The sequence below is a fragment of the Netta rufina genome (genome assembly GCF_964035555.1).
Source record: "Netta rufina genome assembly, chromosome: 8".
Lineage (NCBI taxonomy): Eukaryota > Metazoa > Chordata > Aves > Anseriformes > Anatidae > Netta > Netta rufina.
In genome coordinates, this window is record NC_140131.1 from 28,952,759 (window position 1) to 28,979,862 (window position 27,104).

A 27,104-nucleotide genomic window follows, 5' to 3' on the forward strand; every position below is an offset into this window, starting at 1 on the left:
ACTATTTTCTTAGAAAGTTATAGTAAAAACAGGTATTATCTCGTACAAGCAGGAACTAGTACATTAACCTATCCTCTACTATTAAAGCAAACAAAAATAGAAGTTTTGCTACAGTTTGTCTAAAACAAAGAACTTTAATAGAACTATAAAATTATCAGAATTCTTTGAGAAAAAAGATAATTGGGCACTTGCGGTTAACATGAAAATACAACGTTCAAAGAAATGTTCGCCTTACTTTATTAGATTGAGGATTTTTCACCACTGAATTGCTGATTTATTTTGCTTTGGAGACAGTTCTAATAGCTTACTGGTATTTGACCATTTATAATGTATCCCAGAGATTCTCAAATAAAACTACTGAACATCCAAGTATTCAATAAATACTAGTACTCTCATTATGTAAGCCTTCAAAAAAATCATATAATTCAAGTTATTGCAAATAAATATCTAGCTGTAACTTCATAAATATTTAAATAAAATTCTGCTGAGTACAGATTAGCCTCCTAAATATACAACTAAACTAACAAATCCATTGTCTTAAAGTCAGAACTGTAATTCAGAAAGATAAGTTTATTTTTGGAAAGTTAGACTCCTACAGACCACTTTTAGGGCACACTCAAAGCACGCTGTTCCCTGTGTCCCAATGCTCTGCGCTAGCTATGCTTCTTTGGTTAGTTAATCAGCGATTGAATTAGATTTATTTTTTCCCCCTCAGATCCAGAAGTATCCCAATGGGAAAATGCACATATGCTTTCAGATTGCAGAAGTTACAGAAATCTGTAAATCCTCCTCAAATCCTTTCCCTTCACAAGAAGGGCACACCGCCTTCCTGCCCTCTACAGTAATGCTTTTCAGCCTGGAGGTCCCTCAGAAGCTGTAAGTTGCTAAGGAAAGGCAGCTAAAAATGCAAATTCATATTTCCTTTACAGCGACAGGTGCATAAAGAGATCTGTCCCTCTACTATGAAAATTTAATGGGACTGAAAATTGAAAGCACGACAGTCACTGACCCAAAGACAGGAGTTACCATTCCTGAACACAACAGGTATATTGTTTTCCAGAGCTATGAGGTCCTATTCAAAAGCAAAGTGCACATATTCCCATTCTTTCCTATAAGCTGAAGCCTAAAGACAAAAATATTAAAACTGGGTTGTGTTTAACAGAACTCCAGCAATGCAGCGATCACTGGGCCTGTTTGGTCCCGTCCTGTGCAACTGGTTTTAAAGTGTTCTCAATCTGCTCCTATTTTCTGGAGAAATTCCTTAACAAAGTAACCAATTCCATCACCCGAACATTTCCACTACCGTGATTCATGCTTCATGAATTTAAAACTACTGTTGTGTAGGCCAAATTCCAATTCAGATATTACTACCAGCACTCATCAAATCATTTCACAGTCACGTGTACTTCTCTTTCTACACTAAGTAGTGCTGTGAGCTTCTACTCAACACATCTTACCCTCGTGTTGTATTTCAGTGGTAAAGTGATGTAAGTTTTGATTTTGCCTGATTGAGTGTTAGAGGTGAAAGGTTTAATATTAAAAGTAGGATGCCAATTTAGGGTAATATTAGATAATTTTGACTACCAAATAACATAGCTCCTGCAATTATGGCATGCACAGTTTGGAAAGCTTAGCATGCCCTTGGCATAACACCGACATTACTTCCTTGCTCTGACATTACAGACAAAACGTTGATAATGCATGCCATTGACAACAAGAGAAAGCAGTATTTTTACTTGGCTGACATCAAGTGGAATTCTTCCTTTTCCATTTACAATACTTAATTAAAAATCAAAGAGTGCTCTTACAGAATCCTCTCTTGGCAATCCACCATTTACAGTGTTGGGGAAAAGAGGCTGAGGTACTTTGGTAAACATTTTGAAACACCTCTCAATTCACAACATAATCATTAGCACATGAAAGACGTGAATAAGTGCAGAGAGGAAAAAAAAAAACAAAACAACAAAAAACCCATAACACCTTTAACGCTTGCCATTCAACTAAGGGACTATCGATATGCTTTTGCGTAAGGCATCCATTCACATATGTAACACGCAGGAAGCCACCCTACATTAATATCCACTGTGAACAGGTCTCCTGAAGACATGATTTTTAAGTTTTTTTTAAAAAAAACAAAAAAAAAAAACACTAATTCTGGCATTGTGTTTCTGTCTCAATTGGCTATATGCAAATACTTCAACAAGCAAAGTGTTCATAACAGTCTAACTGTATATGTTTCTTTATGTCTTTTTTTGGTTTTAAAAAAAAAAGAACAGCATGCTTTTATATTTGCCTATTGCACAATTCGTAAATTTTTCATTCTGTTCCCTATTGAAGTAATTCCACTACTAGACTGAACAGCTCCACAGAACCCAGTTTGGTCTGTTAGCCCAAGGACTTCTAGAACAAAATAATAACAATAAAAAAAACTCTAATTGAACTATTACATACAAATGTACTGAAACAGCCTTGGAGAGTTCACGAGTAAACAACACTTGTTTAAAAAACAAACAAACAAAAAACACCTCTGTAATAAAATACAGTACAGTATACAGATGATATACCATAATGGCTCCAGATGGAGCTGTTACAGATTACAATAATGAATATAAAATGTTTATTATGGGTTTCAAAATTGCAGGTAAAAAAAAAATCTGCAGGGGATATGTAAATCAAAAACAAAACAAAACAAACAAAAAAACCCCCACCCACCTACTTTAAAGGTTCTACCCACAAGCTGATTCATAATCAATAAAAATAATGAACATTACATCTGAGCAAGCACTCCATTGTAAGCCAACTCATAGTGCCAGATTACTGCACTGTGTGTTCACAGACTTATTGCATCTGTTGGAACACTGCAAGCTATCCTGATGATGGCAGGAGTACCAACACAGACTTTCAGTTTTCTTTCTCAATTTCTCCCTTTGTGTACTTAGGTGAGAATGTTAACATTCTTACAACAGCTTTATAGAAGCAACAGAACACATATTTCTGTTATTAAATCTGCCTTCTAAAAATATAAAAATATCTGATATTGTGAAAATGTCTTTCAATCATACTTCAATTTTCATAGTTTTAATAAGGAATACCTAATTAGAACCATCGCTTTAGAACTATGATGTGCATTCAGTTGATTTCATGTAAATAGACAAACAGTTAAAAACATTTACTAAGATTAAATATAGTCAAATTGCAAAAACAAATAATCTGACAACGCTGTCATGTGCTATTTCAAAGAGTGCATAGGACATATTTCTGCAGCAGTCAATACAGTAAATTCTTTTGATGCAATCCCAGGTCAAAGCTGTAAACATTCCTAATTGCAGTTTCTTGGAAACTTTTTGTTCAAGTTTTTATTAGCACATTGCACTGGGCTTGCCCCTGCCATTTTTTTCACCAGTTACAGACAGTATCATGATCCATCTTCAATCCTTCTGGTTCTTCAAAACTACTCAATAAGCATTTCTTCACTAGATTCAGGGTAGTAATCCTCTCCTTGCAGTGCACAATGACACCTTCCACGTGCCATTGCTAGCAAGGCCCCCAGTGCATGATCTTGAGAAGCAGGCTGATGAGGAAGTCTGCTATGCCTTAATAGGATTTCCTGCAGGTTTTGGATCATAACCATACAGGAAAGTAGCTGCTATTACAAGGATGGCTCCGAAGAAAAAGACACTAAATAGAATAGGAACAGAAGAAAAAAAAAAAAAGTTAGTTGGTTTTAGTCAGCACAATTTTATTTATGTAATACAATCAAGGGACTTTTTTCCTTTGGGAACAAGCAAAGCATCAATTTTATTCATTCAATTTATAATGAACAACATTATTTCCATATATTTCTTAGAGAAGAATGCAGGAAGAATTTGAAATAAAAAAACCTAATGTATGGTTAGGTTTTTTTTACAAAAAAACTAACACTGACATATTTTGAAATAGCTTCATGGAAGAACTGTCAAAGGTAATCAGACTGAACTTTGATTTTTTTTTTTTTCATTTTGACTAAGGCTGTATGCAAAATTCAAGAAGAAGCTAAAGAATTGCATCTTCTGTAGCTACCCAGGCATTTTTAGCATCTGACATACATCATGCTGTTGGAGTTATGTTAGCTTTGAAGTCCAAAGCTTGTGTCAAAACTAATTACTGCTGCCCATGAACCAGTTGCAAATCAGCATAAACTAAGTTTTGGCAGATGCATAAATATTTATGTAAAAATAAGATAATAAAGACATCTTTTGTACTGTGATGTATGGGCCTTTCAAGTTGTTTTGATAGCTACAAGTACACATTTTAGAAAAGAACCTTGTAATAACGACATGCTAATGTTGACGATCTGATTTTCCATGCCGAACACTAAAAAAAAATTGAGTCACATGACAGGCAAACTGTATTCGCTGAAGGATTATCATATTTCAGGACATGATCCATTGCAGCAGATTTAAGCACTTAAGCACTTTACATCTACTATCCCAATCAGAAATGTTTGCTGAAGTGAGAAAAAGAATTAAGGAGTTTCAGTTCAAATAAATTCTGTTGGTATAAAAACACACTGAAGAGTAAGTTCTATTAAACTAGATGGATTCAAGTTGTACATGCTGCTAGTTGGCTCTACCTCATTTAATTATTTACCAGTTTCCATTTTCACCATGTTTGCAGAGGCTAGTAAGTTACTTATTAATTTCTATTTAAACACACAGAATGTTTTAAACCTTTACACATTTAAAGGTAAGCTACTTATAAATTAAGTCTGATGCGTTCCATTTTTAAGTCCCAATCATTTGTTCTGCTTTCACAGAATCACAAAATCATCTAGGTTGGAAGAGACCTCCAAGATCACTGAGTCCAACCTCTGACCTAACACTAACCAGTCCCCACTAAACCATATCCCTAAGCTCTACATCTAAACGTCTTTTAAAGACCTCCAGGGATGGTGACTCCACCACTTCCCTTGGCAGCCCATTCCAATGCCTCACAACCCGTTCGGTAAAGAAGTTCTTCCTAACATCCAACCTAAAACACCCCTGGCGCAACTTTAGCCCGTTCCCCCTCGTCCTGTCACCAGCCATGTGTGAGAATAGACCAACCCCAACCTCGCTACAGCCTCCCTTAAGGTACCTGTAGAGAGCGATAAGGTCGCTCAGCTGCTCCTCGTAAGACCTGTTCTCCAGGCCCCTCACCAGCTTCATCGCCCTTCTCTGGACTCGCTCGAGCACCTCCATGTCCTTGTAGCCAGGGGCCCAAAACTGAACACAGTACTCGAGGTGCGGCCTCACCAGAGCCGAGTACAGGGGGACAATCACCTCCCTAGCCCTGCCGGCCACACTGCTTCTTATGCAAGCCAGGACGCTGTTGGCCTTTTTGGCCACCTGAGCACACTGCTGGCTCATATTCAGCTGACTATCCACCAATACTTCCAGGTTCTTCTCCACCAGACAGCTCTCCAACCATTCCTCTCCTAGTCTGTATTTCTGCTTGGGGTTGTTGCACTTCAGGTGCAGGACCCGGCACTTGGCCTTGTTGAACTTCATGCAGTTGGCCTCAGCCCATCGGTGCAGCCTATCCAGATCCTCCTGCAGAGCCTTCCTGCCCTTGAGCAGATCAACATACGAACCTAACTCAGTGTCATTTGCAAACTTAGTGAGGGTGCACTTGATCCCCTCATCCAGATCATCGATGAAGATATTAAAGAGGACCGGCCCCAGCACCGAGCCCTGGGGAACGCCACTAGTGACTGGCCTCCAACTGGACTTGGCTCCATTCACCACGACTCTTTGGGCCCGGCTATCCAGCCAGTTTCTAACCCAACGAAGCGTGCGCCAGTCCAAGCCAAGAGCAGCCAGTTTCTTGAGGAGAATGCTGTGGGAAACGGTGTCAAAAGCCTTGCTGAAGTCAAGGCAGACCACATCCACAGCCTTTCCCTCATCCACCCAGCGCGTCACTTTGTCATAGAAGGAGATCAGGTTCATCAAGCAGGACCTGCCTTTCATAAACCCATGCTGAGTGGGCCTGATCGCCTGCTTGCCCTGCAAGTGTCGCATGATGGCACTCAAGATCATCTGCTCCATGAGCTTCCCTGGCACTGAGGTCAAACTGGCAGGCCTGTAGTTTCCCGGGTCAGCCCTCCGGCGCTTCTTGTAGATGGGCGTCACGTTCGCTAGCCGCCAGTCAACTGGGACCTCCCCCGATAGCCAGGACTGTTGCACCTCAGCCTTTTCCTCATCTCTCATCACTAAGTTCCCCCCCCATCCAGTAAAGGATGGAGATTCTCCTTAGTCCTTGTCGTGTTAATATATTTATAAAAACATTTGTTGTTATCTTTAACAGCAGTAGCCAGATTAAGCTCCAGATGAGCTTTGGCCTTTCTAATTTTGTCCCTACACACAACATCCTTACAACCCTTCTGAGTGGCCTGCCCTCTTTTCCAAAGATCATAAACCCTGTTTTTTTTTTCCTAATCTCTAGCCACAACTCTCTGTTCAGCCAGGCCGGTCTTCTTCCACACCAGCTGGTCTTTGGGCACATGGGGACAGACCGCTCCTGCGCCATTAAGATTTCCCTCTTGAAGAGCGCCCAGCCTTCCTGGACTCCTCTGCCCTTCAGAACCGCCTCCCAAGGGACTCTACCAACCAGTGTCCTGAGCAGCTCAAAGTCAGCCCTCCAGAAGTCCAATACAGCGGTTTTACTGGTCCCCTTCCTGGCTTCTCCAAGAATAGAGAACTCCACCATTTCATGGTGGAGTGAAATGGTCACTCTTCATTTTGGTCACTCTGCCCAAGACAGCTCCTGACCACCACATCTCCCACCAGTTCTCTGTTTGTGAACAGAAGGTCCAGAGGGGCACCTCCCCTGGTAGACTCACTAACCAGCTGCGTCAGGAAGCTATCTTCCGCGCTCTCCAGAAACCTCCTAGACTGCTTCCTCTGAGCTGTATTGCATCTCCAGGATACATCTGGGAAGTTGAAGTCCCCCACGAGGACAAGAGCTGATGATTTCACAACTTTTGCCAGCTGCCTGTAGAATTCCTCATCCGTCTCCTCATCCTGGTTTGGCAGTCTGTAACAGACCCCCACCAGGATGCCTGCCTTGTTGGCCTTCCCACCAATCCTAACCCACAGGGACTCAACCTTATCATTCCCAATCTCAGCCTCAAGATCCACAACATCTAATATAGAGAGCCACACCACTACCCCTTCTGTGCTGCCTGTCCCTTCTGAAGAGCCTATAGCCAGACACTGCAGCACTCCAGTCATGGGAGCAGTCCCAGTGATGGCAACCAAGCCATAGCCTGCCTGCTGCACGATGGCTTCCAGCTCCTCCTGATTGTTGCCCATGCTGCGTGCATTAGTGTAGATGCACTTCAGCTGGGCCACTGCCTGCAACCCCGGGCCTGACATTTTTCTCCCTGGCACACCTCTAACCAGCCTTATTCTCTCCCCATCCCCCTTCCTACCTAGTTTAAAGCCCTCTCAATGAGCCCTGCCAGCTCCTCCTGCTAGTATTGCAAATGCTACTTTTAGATTAAAAAATAAAGTTTTATTTATATCAGAAATATTTTAAAACTAGGAATGTGTATGATATGTGAAAACATAAGTCCATTTTGACCGATGGTCCTATTGTTTACATTGACTTGGACAGGCTGGAGAAGTGGGCCCATATGAACTGAATGAGGTTCAACAAGTCCAATTGCAAGGTGCAAGGCACCTGGGTCGGGGCAATCCCAGACAGGAGCACAGACTGGGAGAAGAACACACTGAGAGCAGTCCTGCAGATAGAAACTCAGGGATTCTGGTGGACAAAAGGCTTGACATGAGCCAGCAGTGCTCACTTTTAGCCCAGAAAGCCAACTGGACCCTGGGCTGCATCAAGAGAGGAGTGGCCGGCAGGGGAGGGAGGTGATTGTGTCCCTCTACCCTGCTCTGCCCTTGTGAGGCCCCACCTGGATTACTGCATCCAGGTTTGGGGCCCTGAGCACAAGAAAGAGGTGTACTTGTTAGAGCGAGTTCAGAGGAGTCCAAGAGCAACTAATCACTATAATGTAATTTCCACACGTGAATGACTGCAATAATCACTTTCAAAGACTTCTTTTAAAGATAATCTTTGAGACTGGATGACAAGCAGTATAAAAAGATTATCATCATTATCGTTGTTCCAGCCATAAGTCATCTTGCAATGAGGTGACTTGCCTAAGATACTGGCCTTTAGAAGCTAACTAGTGAACAAGAGTAATCCCTTAGTCCCAACCTTATTCAGAACAGCCACAAGGGGGAGATTAGTTCAAGGAGCAGAGATAAACGCAGTGCAAGGCAAGCATCAAATCTAATGAGGAATGAGCTGAACAAACAGTGAGAATGGGTGGAGGATAGAAAGAAAGGAACAGTGAACTAAAACATAGAGCCTGGAATAAAGAGGATGTTTTGGCAAAAGATGAAATTTGAGATTCAATTATTTGTGACCTGTAGGGTGCTCTATCTTATAGAAAATTTGATTTTGCCAATTATACCACAAAATTTAAGTGTTAGTTATGCTATGAAACTATTTTTTTCTGTGGGAGTTGAATCTAAATATTTTATAAAGGCTTATTTATTTATTTATTTATTCGTTTATTTAGTAGTTATATCTGGTAAGCATTAAGTTTTCAACTACTGTTGTTTTTTGTTTTTGTTTTTGTTTTTGTTTTTTTCTGTACACATGGAAAATAGTTCTTACCTTGTAGGAACAAAATCCTGAAGCCAGAAATAGGAGATCAATGTTGACAGTATAATAGAGAGGGAAGTTGCAAATCCCTTTAAAATGTTGTCTGCATATTTTATAACAGCAGCAACGACCAGGCCTCCAAGTGCCTGAAAAATAAGTTTGAAAATGAAGTTTGGATTTGCAATGTGATAATTCCACTGGGAGCATCTATGCTTAACAACATACACTTACTTCAGGAAAAGCTTTTGTCTATGTATAGAAACATTTATTTTCTGCTATGTATATACACTGTTGAAGATGAGTAGTGGTGTTCTTCAATTCCTAATAAATAAGTTGTTTATCATATTACCATTATTAAATCAGTAGAAAAAATTATTGTACTTTACACTTGCAGTTTTAGCCAAAGGAGAAAGGGCATACATTTTTTCTTCCTTTTTTTTTTTTTAAGCATTGCAAAAGAAAAAATGCTTACATGCTTTTATGTTGCACAATAGTTAATCATATACTTGCTCTGAATTCTCCAGGTTTTTATTTAGAAGTTAATTCTAATAGCGCTGTATCAGACTTAACTATAGAACTTAGCTTCAATTACACTCATTTACCCAGTCATTTACAGAAAAGTTAAGTCCCCAACTCACAAAGCATGATAGAGGATATCTCACCTGTAGAACAACAACTATCCAAGTAAGTTGATTATATCCTTGAAAAAATCCATTTTTTGACAGCTGTTCTCCATCATAAATGTATACACCCATCAGTCCAAATATGCTACCAAAAAATCCTGAAAGTACAAGATGGGTTTAAAAACTTCAGGCAAAAAAAGCACGCAAACAGGTTCCTTGTTCAAGGTCTGCTCACATATATCTGAATTGAAAATAGGACTTGCACATCCAACATCACCACATTCAAATGCAATCAGTGTTCAGATGGATCATCCCTTTTAAAAAGCTATTTTCCACATTTATATCCACATTTTTTCCTTGTGTCCACTGTGACATTCTTATACACATATCTTTCATTACTTTCTACTGAAATAAGGTGATTTTTGTTTATGGCATGTAAAAAAACCTCACTTAAGCACAATTTCAGTTTTTCTGAAACTTGTCATGACTAAAGGCTGAAGTCACACTTCAGGAAGGAAAAACAGGGAAACCTTTCAGAGGAGGAGATGGCCACTGGCATGGCAAAAGAGGGACTGATCAGTTCAGTTTTGGAAGCACCCCACTTCCAAGACCCTTGTCTGAGCTAGCAGCCTCGAACACAATGAACATTTACTAGCACTGACAACATCAGAAGAAGAAACCGAGGTGAGATTTTAAAGTTTCTAATTTGGTGACTATTTGGTGTTCTGCTATCAGACAGGAAGCCTTCTGTAATCCCCTCAGGAAATAAGTGATGAAAGCATCTCCTCTATGACTGATCTAGGCTCTAGTCCTGAGCAGGAAAGGGGAAGCACTTACTCCACTCCATTTCTGTGAATAGCTGACTGCTATTTTCATTGTTTTTTCTTGCATCTGAAAAGAAGGGCCTGGTTTTGAGTGAAGTAAAACCTTCCATTTGACATGAAATACTTTTTTTTTTTTTTGTAGACATACTTAATGATTTAGATTTGACTCATATGAAACCAATTATTTCTCTTTTCTTGTTGAGCCGCAGAAATACAGAAACAAGAAACCAACTACTTATACATCCCAGATAAGATACTAGCATGTGTTAGAAACTGAATGAGGACAATTTTTCAAAAAATATTCAGATATTGTTTTCATTTTTTCCTACAGTTCTAATAAGTCTCTACGGATATGAAAATGAACATCACGTTGGATGTATGTTTTTTGTTCTTTGTATTTTAAGTAAAGCTCTGTTTCAAAGCTCTTGCTTATGACTGACTTGTTTGTGAATGATGTAACATCTGAAGAGGGTAACTATCTTGCACTTGCAGAAAGGATACACTAAAGTATTTCTGAAATTATGGTTAAATGTTTTAAATATTTTCTAAAAGCTGTATCAGGAAATCCTTTATGAAATACGACAAAATTAATTTCATTTCTGAACTGAAAAACAAATGTAACAGGAAACATATTCTACTGAATTTTCTATTGAAGCAAATTAAATAAATCAGGTGATCTGATTTTCACTACTCTTACAAACATTTATGTCTTTATACATCATAGTCCCAGTTATTCGTTATCTTAAACTGTTTATGTTAATATGCAATCTGTTCTGATCTCATTGTTTTCATGAAACAGTTACTGAAACATTCAATGTATGACCAGGCTTACTATCAAACTAGTAAAGTCATTTGCTTTCATACATACAATTGTGCACTGTAGAAAAATCTGAAGAGTACTTTTTAAGGATTATTGATTTTTTCAATAACTCTAAGTGTTTAAGTGGAATTTGTATCTGATATCTGCACTGTGGCATACCATAGTGCTATGGAAATTCAGAGTAATAATCAGTTCAAATAGTCAACAGCCTGTCTACACAGTTATTTGGGTTTTCAGCCAATCTGTGAAAGAAACAAGAAGCAATACTCATGTTTTTGCTTCTTACCTGTTCCAAATTGAAAGCCATTCAAACTACCTGGCAAACAAGTATGCAGGACTGTAACATGAGGGGAGATCAAAAAGCCCTGTTTGCATGTGGTTAACCATGGTTATTGGCTACGACTGGGAAGGGAAAAGGTCACAACAGCATGAAGCCACAGGGAAGCCTTAGTGTTAATGTATACAATTTCAATAAATGTTAACAAATATTAGCGATTAGCTAATTAAAAAACAAACAAACTAAAAACACCACCATCTCCTGTTTTTATGTTACTTCATTACCTTTTACAAGACCTAGTACACATCCTGATGAAACAAAATATCCTTATGACTTAAGTCTACAGTACTGTGAATTTGGTCAAAGGTCTATCCTAAGTGTTATCCTAAGTTCAAATTCTGCCCCCAAAATTTACTTAAATATGCAATAAAAATTATTGCCTACAGGTGAGGACCAGAGGTATCCCATTAGAGGAAGAAGGCAAGTCCATCAGTCAGTTGTGTTCCTATTGCAAAAACAGGGACAAAAAGGTATTGCTGTTGTGGTGTTTCTCATCTTACAAACTGGGCAAGATTGCTCTGAGGTGAGAGAAAACACATCCAGGAAAATGGATCAACTCTGTCATCATTTATATCTATGGTCTAGAAGATGTAGAACTACTTTGGAAATAGAAGGTATTCCCGTACTAATAGGTGCCGGCATTCAAATAGTTAGGATGAACATTTGCACATACCTTTCTTTGGTGATTACACAGACAACTTAAACAAACTGACCTTTGTACTGAAATAATCATAATAAATTACCTCAACTTTATTCATGAATGTATGAGTTCTTTTTGTATTAAAAGTGCCAAGCTATAAAAACTTCCTATCCAGACAAGAGAAAAAATGTTTATTTTAAAATAGGTCTCAAAGCATTGTTTTAGGAACATATTTATTTTTAATGTTCCTATGCTCTCTAAGAAAAATAAAAAATATGGAAAAAAAGCTACTATGTACATTTATCCGATTAATTAGTGCAAAAGACACAAAGGATATACAAAACTCTGCATAAGATAACATTCCTTAGAACATTTTAAATACAAATTCAATTCACAGATTCTGGACAAACTTACAAACACTCTATAACCAAGTTAAATCAAGAACTAGGTTGACAGCAGAAAGCAATTCCTAGAACCCTATCTAGCAGAGTTTAAACTACTCTTATTTATAAAGTACGTTTATGCAGAATACTAAAATGTTTTCGGTATTTTTTATTTTTTGCACATTTATCTTAATTCTTTAGAATACAGTATTCCTGTTGTAACAAAAGACTAAAATTAAACTTACCAAGCTGAATGTTTCTGATCCACACAGACTGCTTAGTTTCCTTCAAAATTTTCTCAAAATAAACTCCAGCGAATCCACTAGAAAAGCATGCTATAAGAACTGCCATCAGGCCTACAAACTGAGATCCTGCTGAGTGTTCCTTAGCAGCTGTTGCTTGAGAGTCTGAAGGCCACTGGATATAAAAAACAATTATTCAAATGTCACTATTACAATAAAGTCATAAGCATCTATAACATCTAAAACAAGTTTTGTTTTTTTCCTTAAGCAATACTAGTTACTAAATGCAGACTATCATATGCTTGTAAGGTTTTGCATTTTGTATCACAAACACTTCTAAAGAACTGCAAAATCATAACTTTTCTTTCTATGTATTTATAACGAGTAAAGTTGTGACTCAGCTGGGTGAATACCTATCAATTTAAACAGGCCAGGATTTTATCTGACACGTTTCTGGACCGTCAGCACTGTTTCTGAATCCCAACATGATCTGTCCTGGTTATTCACAGTCACTAACTTTTACCACATGCCAGTTAGTTACCTATTCTCCATACAAGTATAAATCAGAATACCACTTATAACAGCTATATACACTCAGATAAATCAGAATATACACTTATAACAGCTGTCTTTAAAATGTGATGAATTGTCTTTTGTGTGTGTCACACAAAATCACTCTTCAGTGTGAGAGCTAAAACATGCTGAACTTTGTGAAACTAAACCTCACAATATCTCTAAAGCTAACAGAATAAAAGGCGATACCGTGGACAATGTATTGAAGAGACTATTAATTACTGTCAGAATGTTCTGTTCTCATTTTTAATTATTAAATTTGAAAGTTCCATAACATTTAATCCTTAGAATTAAAAAAAAAAAATCTTTAAGATTTAAGATAAAAGATTTTTATGATATGCTAAAATCTGTTAAAAATTCTTAGAATAGCCTCTTATCCCCAGATCCTACCCTCTGAAAACTACAAACCCCTGTAGCTATATCATTTGGAATGAATTTTGCTCCCAAAATGGTTTGAGTAAATTTGCCATGGTGAAACTGTATCATAAGGTGAGCAGCAGGACTGTGCTATCATGTAAGGCCTGTGAATCCAAATCACTAATGTCAGAAAAAATGTGTAAATAAATACTTGTAATGCTGTTATTTGAAGGATGCTCCAGAGGCTCAGTCACATTATACAGCAGAACACATGAAGAGGTTGCTATCTTTTGCCTTTGAACCATTTCTGGTGTCCTGTAGCCCTGGCCAATTGTGATATGTAGCTCCTGGCTGTACTCTGTTACTGGCACAGAGGTGGTAGAATCATGAAGCTGTATAATCAGGATACAAACTCATGTTCCTTGATTAAACACATTACACAAGCACATTACAAACCACCTGCTACTATTTACCTGCACAAATGCCACTCCTGTCATCAAAATCACTAATGACAGCCACTGGTATACGCCCAATTTCTTGCTTAACATGGACACAGAAAAGAGTGCCGTGGTAAGAATTTTCAGTTGATATGTAACCTAAAAGAACCCAGAAACAGTTATTACCACACAATTCATATTCTCTTCCTTTTTTTTTTTTTTTTTTTTTTTAAACTTGCGGAGCAATCCAAATGTACAATACCTGGTATGTGGCTGCATCTAGGTTTGACAATGCTACATACAGCAGGTTATTCTGAAGAGTATAAATTCCTGAAGGAATTGCAAGTTTAAGAGTTTCCATGGGCTTATTAAGGATTTCATCATGTAACACTCTGTTCAGAGCCCGTAAATTGCACTCTACCAAAGAAACACAGAAATAGACGTTAACTAAATGGAAAGGGGAAAAAAAAAAAAAAAAAAAGGAGAGAGCAATGTACTGTTCTCCACATTATTGCCCCCCTTCTATAGCTGTCACCACTATCAAGAACTCAAAATACTGTACAATGTTTGTTTGGTTCTCATAAACCTCATCTTTTTAAAAACGTCCTGCAAAGCGTCCTGCTGTCCTAGACTATCAGAACTAGAACAATTATTCAAACTATGTTAAAGTAAAAGTTATTAATAATCATATATATTTCAAGATGATACATTAAAGAACATCAGCTAAGCAGTACACATTTAGGAGCCTACAGAGTCAGCAATATTTTTGCATACATAATGATGTTTATAATTACCGAAGACCAAATATGTATGTCAAGGAATTGGATAAATGCAGTATAAAATATAAAAGATAAGAATGATAGAGTAAATGCAAATATACTTTTTTTTTGAGCTTAAGACTGTGCTTCTTTCTGTATTAATGAAATTGCTTCCTTCCTCCAGCATCTGTCATTTTGTTTGCTATACGTTTCTACATTACCATTCGTGCTTTTTCCTACTTCTATTTATGAATTTCCTAAAATGCCTGAAAAACACAAGCTTCAAGCTGCTAGTAGAAAATTTATTCTTGCATACCTTAGTATTCATATTCAAAGAGAATGCTCTTCAGCAAATAGACAATATGTTATGCGTTGAGAAGTGAAGTATGACTACAGTCTTTCCAAGAATATTTCTTAAATAAGAAGGAAAATGTTTTATTGTGGGCCCATACTCACATGGCTGCCTTGCAGTTGCTATTACAATACAGCATATTGATTACAAAAATTACTAGGTGCAAAATTTAACACATACTGCTGTCTTTGTAGACCAATAGAATACAGGTTAAAATCTTCAGGAGTTCAGCAAGAACTACTGCAGTAGAGGATAAGTAACGAGGTCCTTCTTCTTTCAGTGTCCGAGAATAACGCATGGTCAACACTAGACTTGTAGTCTGAAAAACCAGGATGCTCAAGGAAAGGTACTTTAAATTGGTAGACATTTCTTGATTATTTTTTTCCTGAAACACAACCAAAACAAACAAACAAGAAAAAAAAACATATATAAAAACAGGCTTAAAAGGTAACATCACAAACAGACATTTCCCTTAGGAATCAGCATATTAAAAATGTTAGCCAGAGACCTCAGCCAGCAAAAGAAAACAAAGAACCTAATCTGATATTTAAAGAGAAAGGAGATTAACACTTTAGAAATATTTTTAAATACATGACTAGAAATGGGGAAGCATATTAGAATATTAAACCTAACAGTTAATAGAAGAATTCAGTGGAATATTTACCTGTTAAAAAAAGTCAAATAAGGACTCCTAACTTACAATTAACTTTCCAATAACTGGTTTCACAGAAGAAATCTCTGAAGTTAAACCAGTCACAGACCTTCTGAGCCTTCACCTATATAAGAGATACCTTCAAAATATCAAATAAAAAGCCCCATACTGTGGTACTGCAGAATGCTCAGTACACCTGCTGCAATGAGCTATCCCCACAATGGAGAGGTGGAGGAAGGAGATCTCTCTCTCTCTCTCTCTCTGAAGAGTTTTTCAGGCTGCAGTTTCTGCCCTGCTAGGTGATGTCGTGATGGTGTAAGACTGGGTGAGGACTGGCTTGCTTTAAGTGAGAGTAAGGGGTGTGCCTGAAGCTGAAAGAACGGCTTCAGGAGAGTTGTGGGGAAGCAGGGCTGGACAGGAAGACACAGAGGATGGTGGGGCAGCAGGGGAAACAACACTAATTCTGTCCTGCTGATTATCCTGCTCAGAAAAAATGAGCTGCATAAAAGTGATTGCACCTACTTTCTCATACTGCGGTTACTACCACAAACCTTACACTAGTAAAACTGTATGCCCTTCATACCTAGAATCAACTTTCAACATCATTTCTTTGCCCTTTCCCACCAATTTGAGCACTAACTTAGTGCAGGAGACTATCAGAGAGCAATTCTGCTTTTGGAAGCACGATATATTGCAAGGAAATTCAAAAATGCACCAGGGTTACTCAGAATGTTACACTGTTTTCTGATATTCTTCATACACGTTAAGTATGAAGAAGATCCATCTACACAGAAATGTTTCCCTGTAGAAAATTTAATGTTACAGTCTTCACTACCCACTTATTCAAAAAACAGAGCAGTGTTTTATAATGCCGAAATAAAAGCAAACAAGTAATTAAAAGTTAACAAACATTTTTAAGTAAAAGAAAAATAGTAACAAGTCAATACATTGCATGCAGTTCTAATTTTTAGAAGTGTAAAGCTGATGTGTAGTACTTCTTGGATACATTTGCCAAAGCTGCCCCCATATACGCTTTACATTTATAGAGTGCAACATTTTTAACACAAATTTTGACTCTTAACCATCTAGTTTTGTACACGCTGCAGAATGATGTGCTGGTACCTCTAAATATTTGCGACTGAAACTGAAGTGGTTTCCCTCTGACTGCACTTCTCTAACTAAAGATGCACTTCACAACGATTATTACTGATATTTTTCAGTGATCTGCATACCTGTGTTATTCAAATATTTCTGACTTGCCCTTACCCTGTCCCTAAGCTGTAGATGATTTTTTGCAGTCAAGTCTAGAAAGTCAGCTGGGTGTCTATATGGCATCTGTACTTAAGAGACACCGCAGGAACCTGCAAGCAACTATGAAGTGCAGACAGTCAGAGAGGTATGAAGTACGGACACATCTCCTACAATATATAGTTGTTTACCTCAAGAGTCATTTGGCTGCCTAAATATTTGCAAAAGCCTAATAGAAAAGGAGAAATAAAAAGATGCCTGGAGGCAGAAGCTGAAGAAGTAATGCACAAGAATTTCTTTGAGGAAACTTAACCAAAGATACTTTTGTAGGAACTATGGCTTCATAGCTTCTTCACTGAAGACATGAATGCTAAAGATGCAGCTGCAGAGAACAGTATAAATCAGACAGAAATGTAACACATGAAGAAAACCGCAGACAAAAGTTCAGTTTTGCTAACTTTTTCAAAGAACAAGTTCTGATGGAATAACCCCTGACATAAGGATAACTGTAACTACACATCCCAAGAACAAAGTGGAGAACAGTTAGTCAGGGAGAAGCACCTCCAGGAGTACATTTGCTATAGCTGAGAACAAGGAGGAGAAAGAGAAGAAAAAGAACGGTTTCTCTGAAGCGATGAAGAGAAGATATGAAAGATCAGACGTCATACCCTCTGGGGAAATACCAGCAGAATAGAGAAAACAGAGGGAAAAAAAGGAAAAGAAAAAATAATTCCACTGACAGAGAAGACAGAACTGAACTTTATAAAAAGGTCTGGCTATGCTACAGGAAAAAACTGGTAGGCAAATGCACATTTAGAGGCCAACTCACACCATTTCTGTGCTGCTTTTCCATCTACCCAATTTTTTAGTATTGAGACCTGAAAATCTGGATGTACAAAGAGCAATATGTGGTTATGATGAACAACACCATCTCATAAAAATACACTTACATATAAGTTTGTTTGTTTTTTTTTAAACTTTTTGGTTTTCATTTTTCAAAAAGCTTCTGAACAAAATATAGGTAATGGGAACACACATCTCTGCTGAACTGTGACCAAAATTTCTGTGTTCTGTGAGCCTGTAAAGTGACAAATTATTTTAGAGATGTTCACAGTTCTCGGAGTTCAATAATTCAAATGAAATAGGTCACAATACCAAAAAATAACATTCACATGCATTTCTTGCTGAAATACAACTATTTACTAAGCAGCTTATAGTATACTATGCAGTGTAAAAACGTATCACCAATACCTTGTTTATGAGCAAGCATCAAAGCATTCATATGAAAGCCTACCGACATGCACGGCAGTTTAGTAAGCCCACCAGCAAATCCATAAGGAGCACATACCACGTCGTCTCGAACTACAGTATTATCCTGATTAGTAATCATGATCCAAAAAAAGGGAACTTTCCCCACAGTAATAGTACTGATGTAATCTTGCTTCCAGAAACACAGTCACAACTCCACCTTGTCCCATTTACCAAGCTGCTTTGTGAAGCCAAGCAACGTGTCCAAAAAAGCACCAGCAGCAGAATGTGTTTCTTCACAATAATCCACCAAAGCAGTTTCAGAGTTTTACCAAATTCATTAAAAAAAGGACTTTAAGAGTCCAGTTTGATAGCTGAATAGACTAAAAGCTGTGTTGTCAGTGGTCAGCATGACAGGTTTGCAGAGAACCAGTTTCATGCCGTACTAAATCCACGAAAGGTTCACCGAGCAGGAACTACATAGTTCAGATCCTTACCTGTACCAATGAACTAAGCACCCTCAGCTGAGCAAACAACGTCTTATCAACTATCCTCATCTCTCTTCCCTGCTTTTATAACATTTGCATATCAGTCCTTAATCCTGGGTGCAAACTGGGGACTGGATCCAGAAGATGAGCCAAGTGCTGAACTTCAAACAGCCGAACTGCCTTCAGCTGCAGTTTCACAGGGGGTTTAGATGTACAGATCGCTGCCAGCGGGGTAATCACCCACCTAGCCAGGAGTTCCTGCTACCCCCGCTGCAACGGACTGTGCAGTCATAAGCAAGATTAAATACTGTCAGCAGTAACAGCCTGCACCTTGAGGTCTTAAATCAATACTGAAATCGAAGTTCCTGACGCGCTTCTTGTGTACAGGGTTCCTCCCAGGCTGGTTTCTCACTGGACTTTGGCCGGGCTGCTCAGTACTGCAGCACGCATCTGTTCACCAACCAGATCTACACGTGCTAATTCAAAGGCTGGGTGTTCAGTGGCCACAATAACCCTGCGACTTTATTAGCCTCATTATCTTTTTCTTTTATTAGTCCAGGTAAAAGAGAAAAACACAGTACAATAAACTGCGCCTGCAGAGTTTACTCAGCAAACCTTGTGGCCGCACCCTGCGGTAACAGCAGGAGGTGAGGAAGAGGTGAGGGGCAGGCCCGGACCCAGAGCCTGCCTGCAGGGAGCCAGGACGGCATTTCATCCGGTGGGGATGGCAGTACATGGGGGGGAAAATGTACAGGGATGCTACGTGAGGAGCTGTTCTCCTCAAAAACAAAAGGGAGGAGGACATGGAAAAGGTTTTGCAGCATGAGAAAATGATAAAAAAAAAAAAAAAAACACAACACAACTATACAGGACACATTGACCTTCAGCTCATAAAATATCAGACTGTGGGAAGTCTGGAAAATAACCGCTAAAAGGAAGCAGACTTTTAGAAGTGTAAAATCACCTTTTTCCACTTCGCAATCTTCTTTCAGACAAAACAAATGCATTTCTGACTTGCAGATTTTCATTTCCTTTAGTAACTTCTCCACAACAGGCTAAAATTTTACATCTTCAATTTTACTTTAATATCATTCTTACACTGTCCTTCCTGAAATACTGGTATGCCCCACTGTTTACAGATGTAATATATTAGGTCAAAAGGAACACAATCAATTTGGCTTAATGGACAGTAAACCTAGGGGGTGTATTTATTTTCCTCTCTCCATTCTTGAACAAAACCCACGAATATTATCCGAATTTACTATATGAGCAACAAGAAGAAAACGACAGGACTTTTCTTAGCCTTAAAACTTCTGTCTCTTAAAGATCTGACTGTATAAACTTTTGAGCTTCTCAGCCGCTATATATCCACAGCAAGAGAATCTTGCACAAAATCAAGGATTTGTTTAAGAGTTTATTCTCAAGTTTGTAGGAGGTCTCCAAATCTAACTGAATTACTTTAGTTACAGATACCTAAACCACTAAAAAAGAGAATTCTAGCAGGAAATATGACCAACCTATTTTAAATGAAATGCCTCATTAAACTCAGAGACGACCAGCTGATGTGATTTTTTTGGACTTCAGCAAGGCTTTTGACACGGTTTCCCATAGGATCCTACTGGACAAAATGTCCACCATACAGCTAAATAAAAACATCATACGATGGGTGAGCAATTGGCTAACGGGCAGGGCCCAAAGGGTTATGGTAAATGGGGCTGCGTCAGGCTGGCGGGCGGTCACCAGTGGGGTCCCTCAAAGCTCCATTTTAGGGCCGGTACTTTTCAATATTTTTATAAACGATCTGGATGTAGGAATAGAAGGTATTTTGAGCAAGTTTGCTGATGACACCAAACTTGGAGGAGTTGTGGACTCGAATGAGGGTGGAAAGGCCTTGCAGAGGGATCTGGATAGGTTGGAGAGCTGGGCGATCACCAACCGCATGAAGTTCAATAAGAGCAAGTGCCGGGTCCTGCACCTGGGACGGGGAAACCCTGGCTGCACGTACAGACTGGGCGATGAGACGCTGGAGAGCAGCCTCACAGAGAGGGATCTGGGGGTCGTGGTAGACAGCAAGTTGAATATGAGCCAGCAGTGTGCCCTGGCAGCCAGGAGGGCCAACCGTGTCCTGGGGTGCATCAAGCACGGCATCGCTAGTAGGTCAAGGGAGGTGATTGTCCCGCTCTACTCTGCGCTGGTGCGGCCTCACCTCGAGTACTGTGTGCAGTTCTGGGCACCACAGTATAAAAAGGACATGAAACTGTTGGAAAGTGTCCAGAGGAGGGCTACGAAGATGGTGAAAGGCCTGGAGGGGAAGATGTACAAGGAACGGCTGAGGTCACTGGGCCTGTTCAGCCTGGAGAAGAGGAGGCTGAGGGGAGACCTCATCACAGTCTACAACTTCCTCGTACGGGGGTGTCGAGAGGCAGGAGACCTTTTCTCCATTAACACCAGTGACAGGACCCGCGGGAACGGGGTTAAGCTGAGGCAGGGGAAATTTAGGCTTGACATCAGGAGGGGGTTCTTCACAGAGAGGGTGGTTGCACACTGGAACAGGCTCCCCAGGGAAGTGGTCACTGCACCGAGCCTGTCTGAATTTAAGAAGAGATTGGACTGTGCACTTAGGCACATGGTCTGAACTTTTGGGTAGACCTGTGTGGTGTCAAGAGTTGGACTTGATGATCCTTAAGGGTCCCTTCCAACTCAGGATATTCTATGATTCTATGATTGCCCAAGGGCAGTTTGAGTTGCATATGAGGAGATCTCTTCTGCAAGCCTGGTCTGACACTGTGGGCAAGAATAAAAGGGCGCAGGGCGATCACACGGGTCCAGGTGCTCCCTAAATTTTTCACCATGATGTTACAAAGAAATTAAGATAAGGTAAGCACAGAACCCCTAAGACAGCTTTGTCTAACACAAAGTATCTTATTTGATCAGCATGTTTCAGACTCATCGAATTTTTAAGCTCTTGCATTTTCTCATTGTTTGATAATTAAAAAAAAGATTTCAATTCATGCTCAAATGATCCACATTTCATTTGACTATGCATTTCTTTTGCAACTATAGACTATCCTAAATTAACTAGTATTCTGCAATATATTTCACTAATTCAGTTTCAATTACTAGAAAGCTTTTCTTAGTCACTGCAGCAGGCTCAATTTTAATTAAATTTATTAAATTTAACTTTCCTCACATTTCTGAAACTTCAGGGGTTTATACAAAAAAAATTAAAAAGGAATTCAGCATCCAAAATAAACCAAACACGCAACACTACCCTGAGAAGCGGATAAAACACCAAGAAAGCAGTTAAGTATGAATTCCAGCAAGTCACAGAACAAAAGCACAGGTTAAATTCACAGATTAAATAATAATGTGCTCTCCTGTTACGAGTTTCAGAATGCTTAACCAAAGAAAAGGCAGTCACACAGTTATAACACAAAGCTGACAGAATTTGCCAGACTCTTAACAAGTGCAAAAGGAAAAGTTTATTAATTTTTGTGTGCCAGTACGCAAGTTCTGTGTCTGAACTGCCAGAAAATAAGCACTGATTAAGCCTGCCTTACAGAAGGGGGAAAAAAAGGAAAGCGAACAGTAGAGTCAACACTAATTCTGGCGGAACAGGTATGGATGCACTTCCTGGGTGAAAATCTTTAAAATCAAGACAGCAGATCACAGAAACAGGGCTGTGTTCTCGCATTTCTCAGGAGGAACGTGAACCCACTGCTGCTGCTGTTCCTACACAGACAGGTACAATAAGCTGGCAACAAGGAGGAAAAGCACAATGGGGAGGTGGAGGGAGAGCTAGCTCACAGAACCTGAAGAACCTCTTTTTCCCCACTAAAACTCTTCCTTCTCTGTTTTACCATGGGCACTGCCCTCTTCCCTGGGTCGGATAACATGCACAGAACATGCTACTTTCTGTACCCCAGCCACATTCCTCACAGGGACACTCTGTTCCATAAAGCATTGGTGTAGAAGCTATCGGACTCAGTGTAGCCTTCTTTACAGCTGAAAGCAACACCTAATACAATGAACAGTTTATGTACGTAAATAAATATCCCAGATGGTACTGAGGAAGTGAAGACCTTTCAGGATCTAGAAAGTGCTGCCAAACTGGTTTCTGAACAGGATTTTACACGCATAGAAATACTTAACTGCCAAATTTGGATTTCTATCATTCAATAATGCATCTCTTCCCCATTCTGCCCCAAATATGTAAATCTTTCACATGCCTGTCAATTTTATGAAAATCATAATAAAGTTGTAAATATTTGTAATAACCCCAAAGCTGGTATTTCTGATGTTTAAAACGTCACCATTAATGTTTTCCATCTTCCTCATACTGGATTTCACCTCTGTTCCCTCACATAAACTGCCTATAATTGTCACCTTACCTTGCTCCTTCGTTTGTTTTTCTGTTTGTTACTCATTCTTCTCGCTGGATACTTTATAATGTGAATTAAGTGCACCGTTTTTCTTTAAGCTTGTATTCTTCTCATAAGTATTATAAGAGCAAATACCTCTAGCAGAGTTTTTCCCTTTTTTTTCTAGCAAGAAGTGAAAAACATTTTTTTTTTCTCTCCAGATGAATGTTTCCTTATAGTAGTATTTTCAATTTCTCCTTTTACATTAAAAAAAAAATATCTTAACTAGTGAAAAAAAATAAAAGCATCTCACTACTTTCTAACAGTATTTCATGAGAAGGATATCAAGCACAACACAGTGGAACACTGATGGACCTAGCTCCTGAAATATGGCCTTATAAAAATCAGGCTGATGCTAAAAGGTAATTATAGACAGAGCAGTTACACATTAAAATGCAATTGCTAAAGACCAGCCAATGATTTCTTCTCAACTTTGGTCCAAAAACCTAGGCTTTTGCCAAGGATACTGGAAAGCTGTATCAGTGATTCACTGGCATATCGTTCAACCAGAAAAGTCTGACATTGCCAAGTCTAATAAAGAGGATGCAATTACATATTAACTAATGTTTCATTTCAGATAATACTATGGATTGGTTGGGACCTAGGTAAGGTTTTCTTCCATATTCACAGAAAACTATGCAGAACGTAACACTGTTTTTTTTTGTTGTTGTTGTTTGTTTGTTTGTTTGTTTTTTTCTTTTTAATGACCACACAAAGGATTTTTATTCTTTTTTGTTTGGCAAAAATGTCACCATTCTAATCTATGTATCAGAGAGAAAAGTTGAGAATTGTGAATCTCAAATGTAAGACAAATTTTCAGTGTGGCTAAATACACTTTAACACCCCACCCTGGGCAAACCAACAAATGCAAACCCAACCAAAACTTCATCCTTTACAGCAAAGCTAAGAACCCAAAGATAAGATTATTTTTTTTTTTTTTGACTGATGAGAATTTAATTTGGTTTGATGAGTGTTCAAGAAATCGCATATTGAGTATAAATATTCAGTGCTCAGGAAATGCAGGCCCTCATTGAACTAAATCTACCTTCAGCATTGCTTATAAGGTGAAAGACTTTTTATATGCGCACAGTAGTGCAGTAGTTTTATATTGACTCAGGTTATTAAGCCAACGCCTGCCTGCCAGCATGGAAATTTGATACAACCTGCCTCTCTCTTCAAACAGTACACACACTGCATTCATTGTACAGGTCACAGTATGGAAAGATACTCGTCACACTCAGGCTCTGAGAGCAAGCAGGCAGTCAGTTCTCACTTTTAGTCCAAATCCCTCCTCAAACATACATGTACATGAGTGCAACATCAGGCTGGGGGTGAACTGAGGCGCTGCCCCGCTGCAGCTCCTGCAGATGCGTAAAGTCAATGACGTGGCTCAATTTAAGGTGCTGAGAGCGAACACTGAATACTGCTGGGGTTCAGCTGCAGCTCACAGTTATGCTACTCATGAGTTACTAACCAAGTCTGTGCACTCGAGGCAGGGCAGCCACCCTCCAACAAGGCCACACAGTTTGAGTGCAGTAATGCAAGCAAGATACTGCAGTGAAAATAAATCTGTAGACACTTATTGCAGAAAGCTAGTCATTACCAATACATTTAGACCGGTAAGCAGTGTACTGAAGGGGTCTGAGTATAAGACAACAAGATTCAAAAGTGTGAATGGTTCAAATGGGAAAATACCAAACTCCTAACCATGGTATGTTCTTAGGCTGGCTCCTAGGAGGCACACACTAAGAACCCCTCCTTCCCTGCAGCCCAGCCGTGCAGCCTCCTGAGCTCCAAGGAGGGCACTACGCCTACGGGAGCAGCATGCGTACAGGCAGGGACTGAAGTAACTGATGAAGAACATGCCCAGGTAGCAAGCCATTCAAGAGTAATAGAAGAGGAATAGCTAGCTCCAAGTAGCAAGCTTGTCCCAGAGATCAAGAATGTGTTGCCCTGATTTAACCATGACAAATTTGGCATGTGATTTCAGACAAGTGATTTAATTCCCCTAGGTACCTGGTTCAGATGACCCCTGACTTTTTTATGTTGTTACAAAAAGCACCATAACCAGCATAAGGAAATGTAGGATTGTTAGGGATATAGAGCGACTTCTAAATACATTGCATTGATTAAATCAAATTTATACTTACTTCTACCACAGTCTTTCCCCAGACCTACATTTTCACTACACACTCTGCTTCCACATGCCAGAACATCACGCATCCCAAACCAATGGATCCTTATCTCCCAGAAGGAGAGATAATGGGGAAAGGAACCATGAGTTACAGTTTTCCAAAGGAAAGGGTTACTGTAAATCAGTTTCTCTACGGCTTCAAACTCATTCTGCAGCCCCTAAAATTTGGTGCGACTTCTTCCTTGGTAAAAGAAAAGCCTGAGCTACAGGGCTACAGCCTGCTGCAGCTGAAGCCACAGAGCTGGAGTCTACTCCAACAGACTGCCTGCACAGCCGGGCTTTTTGTGGGGTTTGCTGAGAAGAACTGAGCAGGTCAGGCCCTCCGGGCCCACACGCAGTGGGTACGAGGGGGTCACGCACAGTGCCTGACTGCACAGAAAGGCACCCCACAAATTTTGGGAGGCGCAGTCTCTCAGCTGATGTTCGTTCCCAAACCCATTTTGTCAGCCTGCTCCCAAGTTCTCTGGGAAGCGAGGCTTGCCTGCGACCCCAACACTTCCACGCAGAGGCCACCACGACAGACAAGCTTGCCAGCGGGCGCCCACTCAATTTTAGGGGATTTTGTTGCGTATCGCTCAGGCCTGTTTAGGTCTCAAATAACACAAGCCCCGGTGCATTTATTTAGGTCTCTCTCTTCTCTAACGCATAATTCCCTGACAGCCTTTCCCCTGGTGCCCAGCTCCCCCCCGTTCTCACTCGGGACAGGCTCCACGGGGCTCCCTGCGCTGCGCTGGTGCTGCCCTGCCCCTTCCCACCTGCTCGCAGCACCCACCCGGCTGCTCGGCACCCCCGCCTCACCCCGGCCTCCCCGGCTCCCCCTCCCCAGGCCGCCCCTCTCGCAGCGCTCCCCCAGGCTGAGGGCGCCGCGGTTCCCCCCCAGCGCCGTCTCCCACCTGCGGGCGCCCCGCTGGCCCCTCGCGGCCCGGCCCCGGCCCCGGCCCCGGCCCCGCGCTGTTTCCGGGCGCCGCGGTCCCGTCCCGCAAAGGCTCCGGCTGCAGCCGCGGCCCCGCCCGCTCCGTTCCCAGAGCCGTGCCGGGCCGTGCCGAGCCGTGCCGGGCCTCGCCTCCCGCCCCGCCCGGCCCCCGGGGCCGCCGCCGTGTGAGGGCACCGAGCCCCCGGGGCCTCCCCCCGCCAGGGGCGGCCTGGCCGGGGAGCCGCGGCGCGGCGCCAGCTCGCAGCGCGCTCTCCCATTAACGCAGCGTTATTGTAATTGTCCGCCCAGGGGTCAAGGTCGCGTTCGTGTGTTTTATGCCTGAATCACGGCTTCGGGGGCTCAGCGGGGGGCAGCAGCGGGGGGCTGGTGGCAGGTGGATAGAGATAGACCTCGCGAGGTGCAGTTGCAAACCGTAGGAGACAATAAATACAAGTTTATTGGTGGGCATACCCTCAACAAGACATGAACTAGAAGCATGGGTAAGCAGAAGGCGTGCTGGTAACATCACGCAGCGCGAAGCTGGCGCCGAGGTGGTATCGGCAGTACCGCCATGGGCACGCCACCGCCACGCTGGTGCCACTGCCGTGGGCACTGCACCAAGGCTGGCGGCTCCGACAGATGGTACTGCACGCGGTGGAACAGCTCCTGAAGCCAAGGATGGGCCAGGGTCCTCTGCGCCCACGTGTCCTGTACCTGGTTGCGGGTATCAGCGTCATTCTTGAGATTAAACTTGCAGATACATCAGGTGGCGTAAGCTAGACAAAACACTTCAGAAAAGGAGCCAATCCTAAGATACTACCAATTTTGTGAACTTAATTACATTTCTGTTCCTTCCCAGGGGAAAATACATTGGTTTTCAGCAGCTTCCAGGCAACTGAC

At 40.6% G+C, this 27,104-nt stretch overlaps 1 protein-coding gene across 1 annotated transcript; it reads right to left on the bottom strand.

Moving 5' to 3' along the window:
- Positions 1-2,424: 2,424 nt before the first annotated feature.
- SLC35A3 (solute carrier family 35 member A3) lies at positions 2,425-26,239 on the bottom strand. Its single transcript, XM_084291404.1, has 8 exons — positions 26,185-26,239; positions 15,221-15,425; positions 14,193-14,347; positions 13,967-14,089; positions 12,567-12,738; positions 9,357-9,475; positions 8,707-8,840; positions 2,425-3,678 (listed from the first exon to the last, which is right to left on the bottom strand). The coding sequence occupies exons 2-8, from the start codon at positions 15,405-15,407 to the stop codon at positions 3,588-3,590; spliced, it is 981 nt and encodes a 326-aa protein (XP_084147530.1). The 5' UTR covers positions 15,408-15,425; positions 26,185-26,239; the 3' UTR covers positions 2,425-3,587.
- Positions 26,240-27,104: the final 865 nt, after the last annotated feature.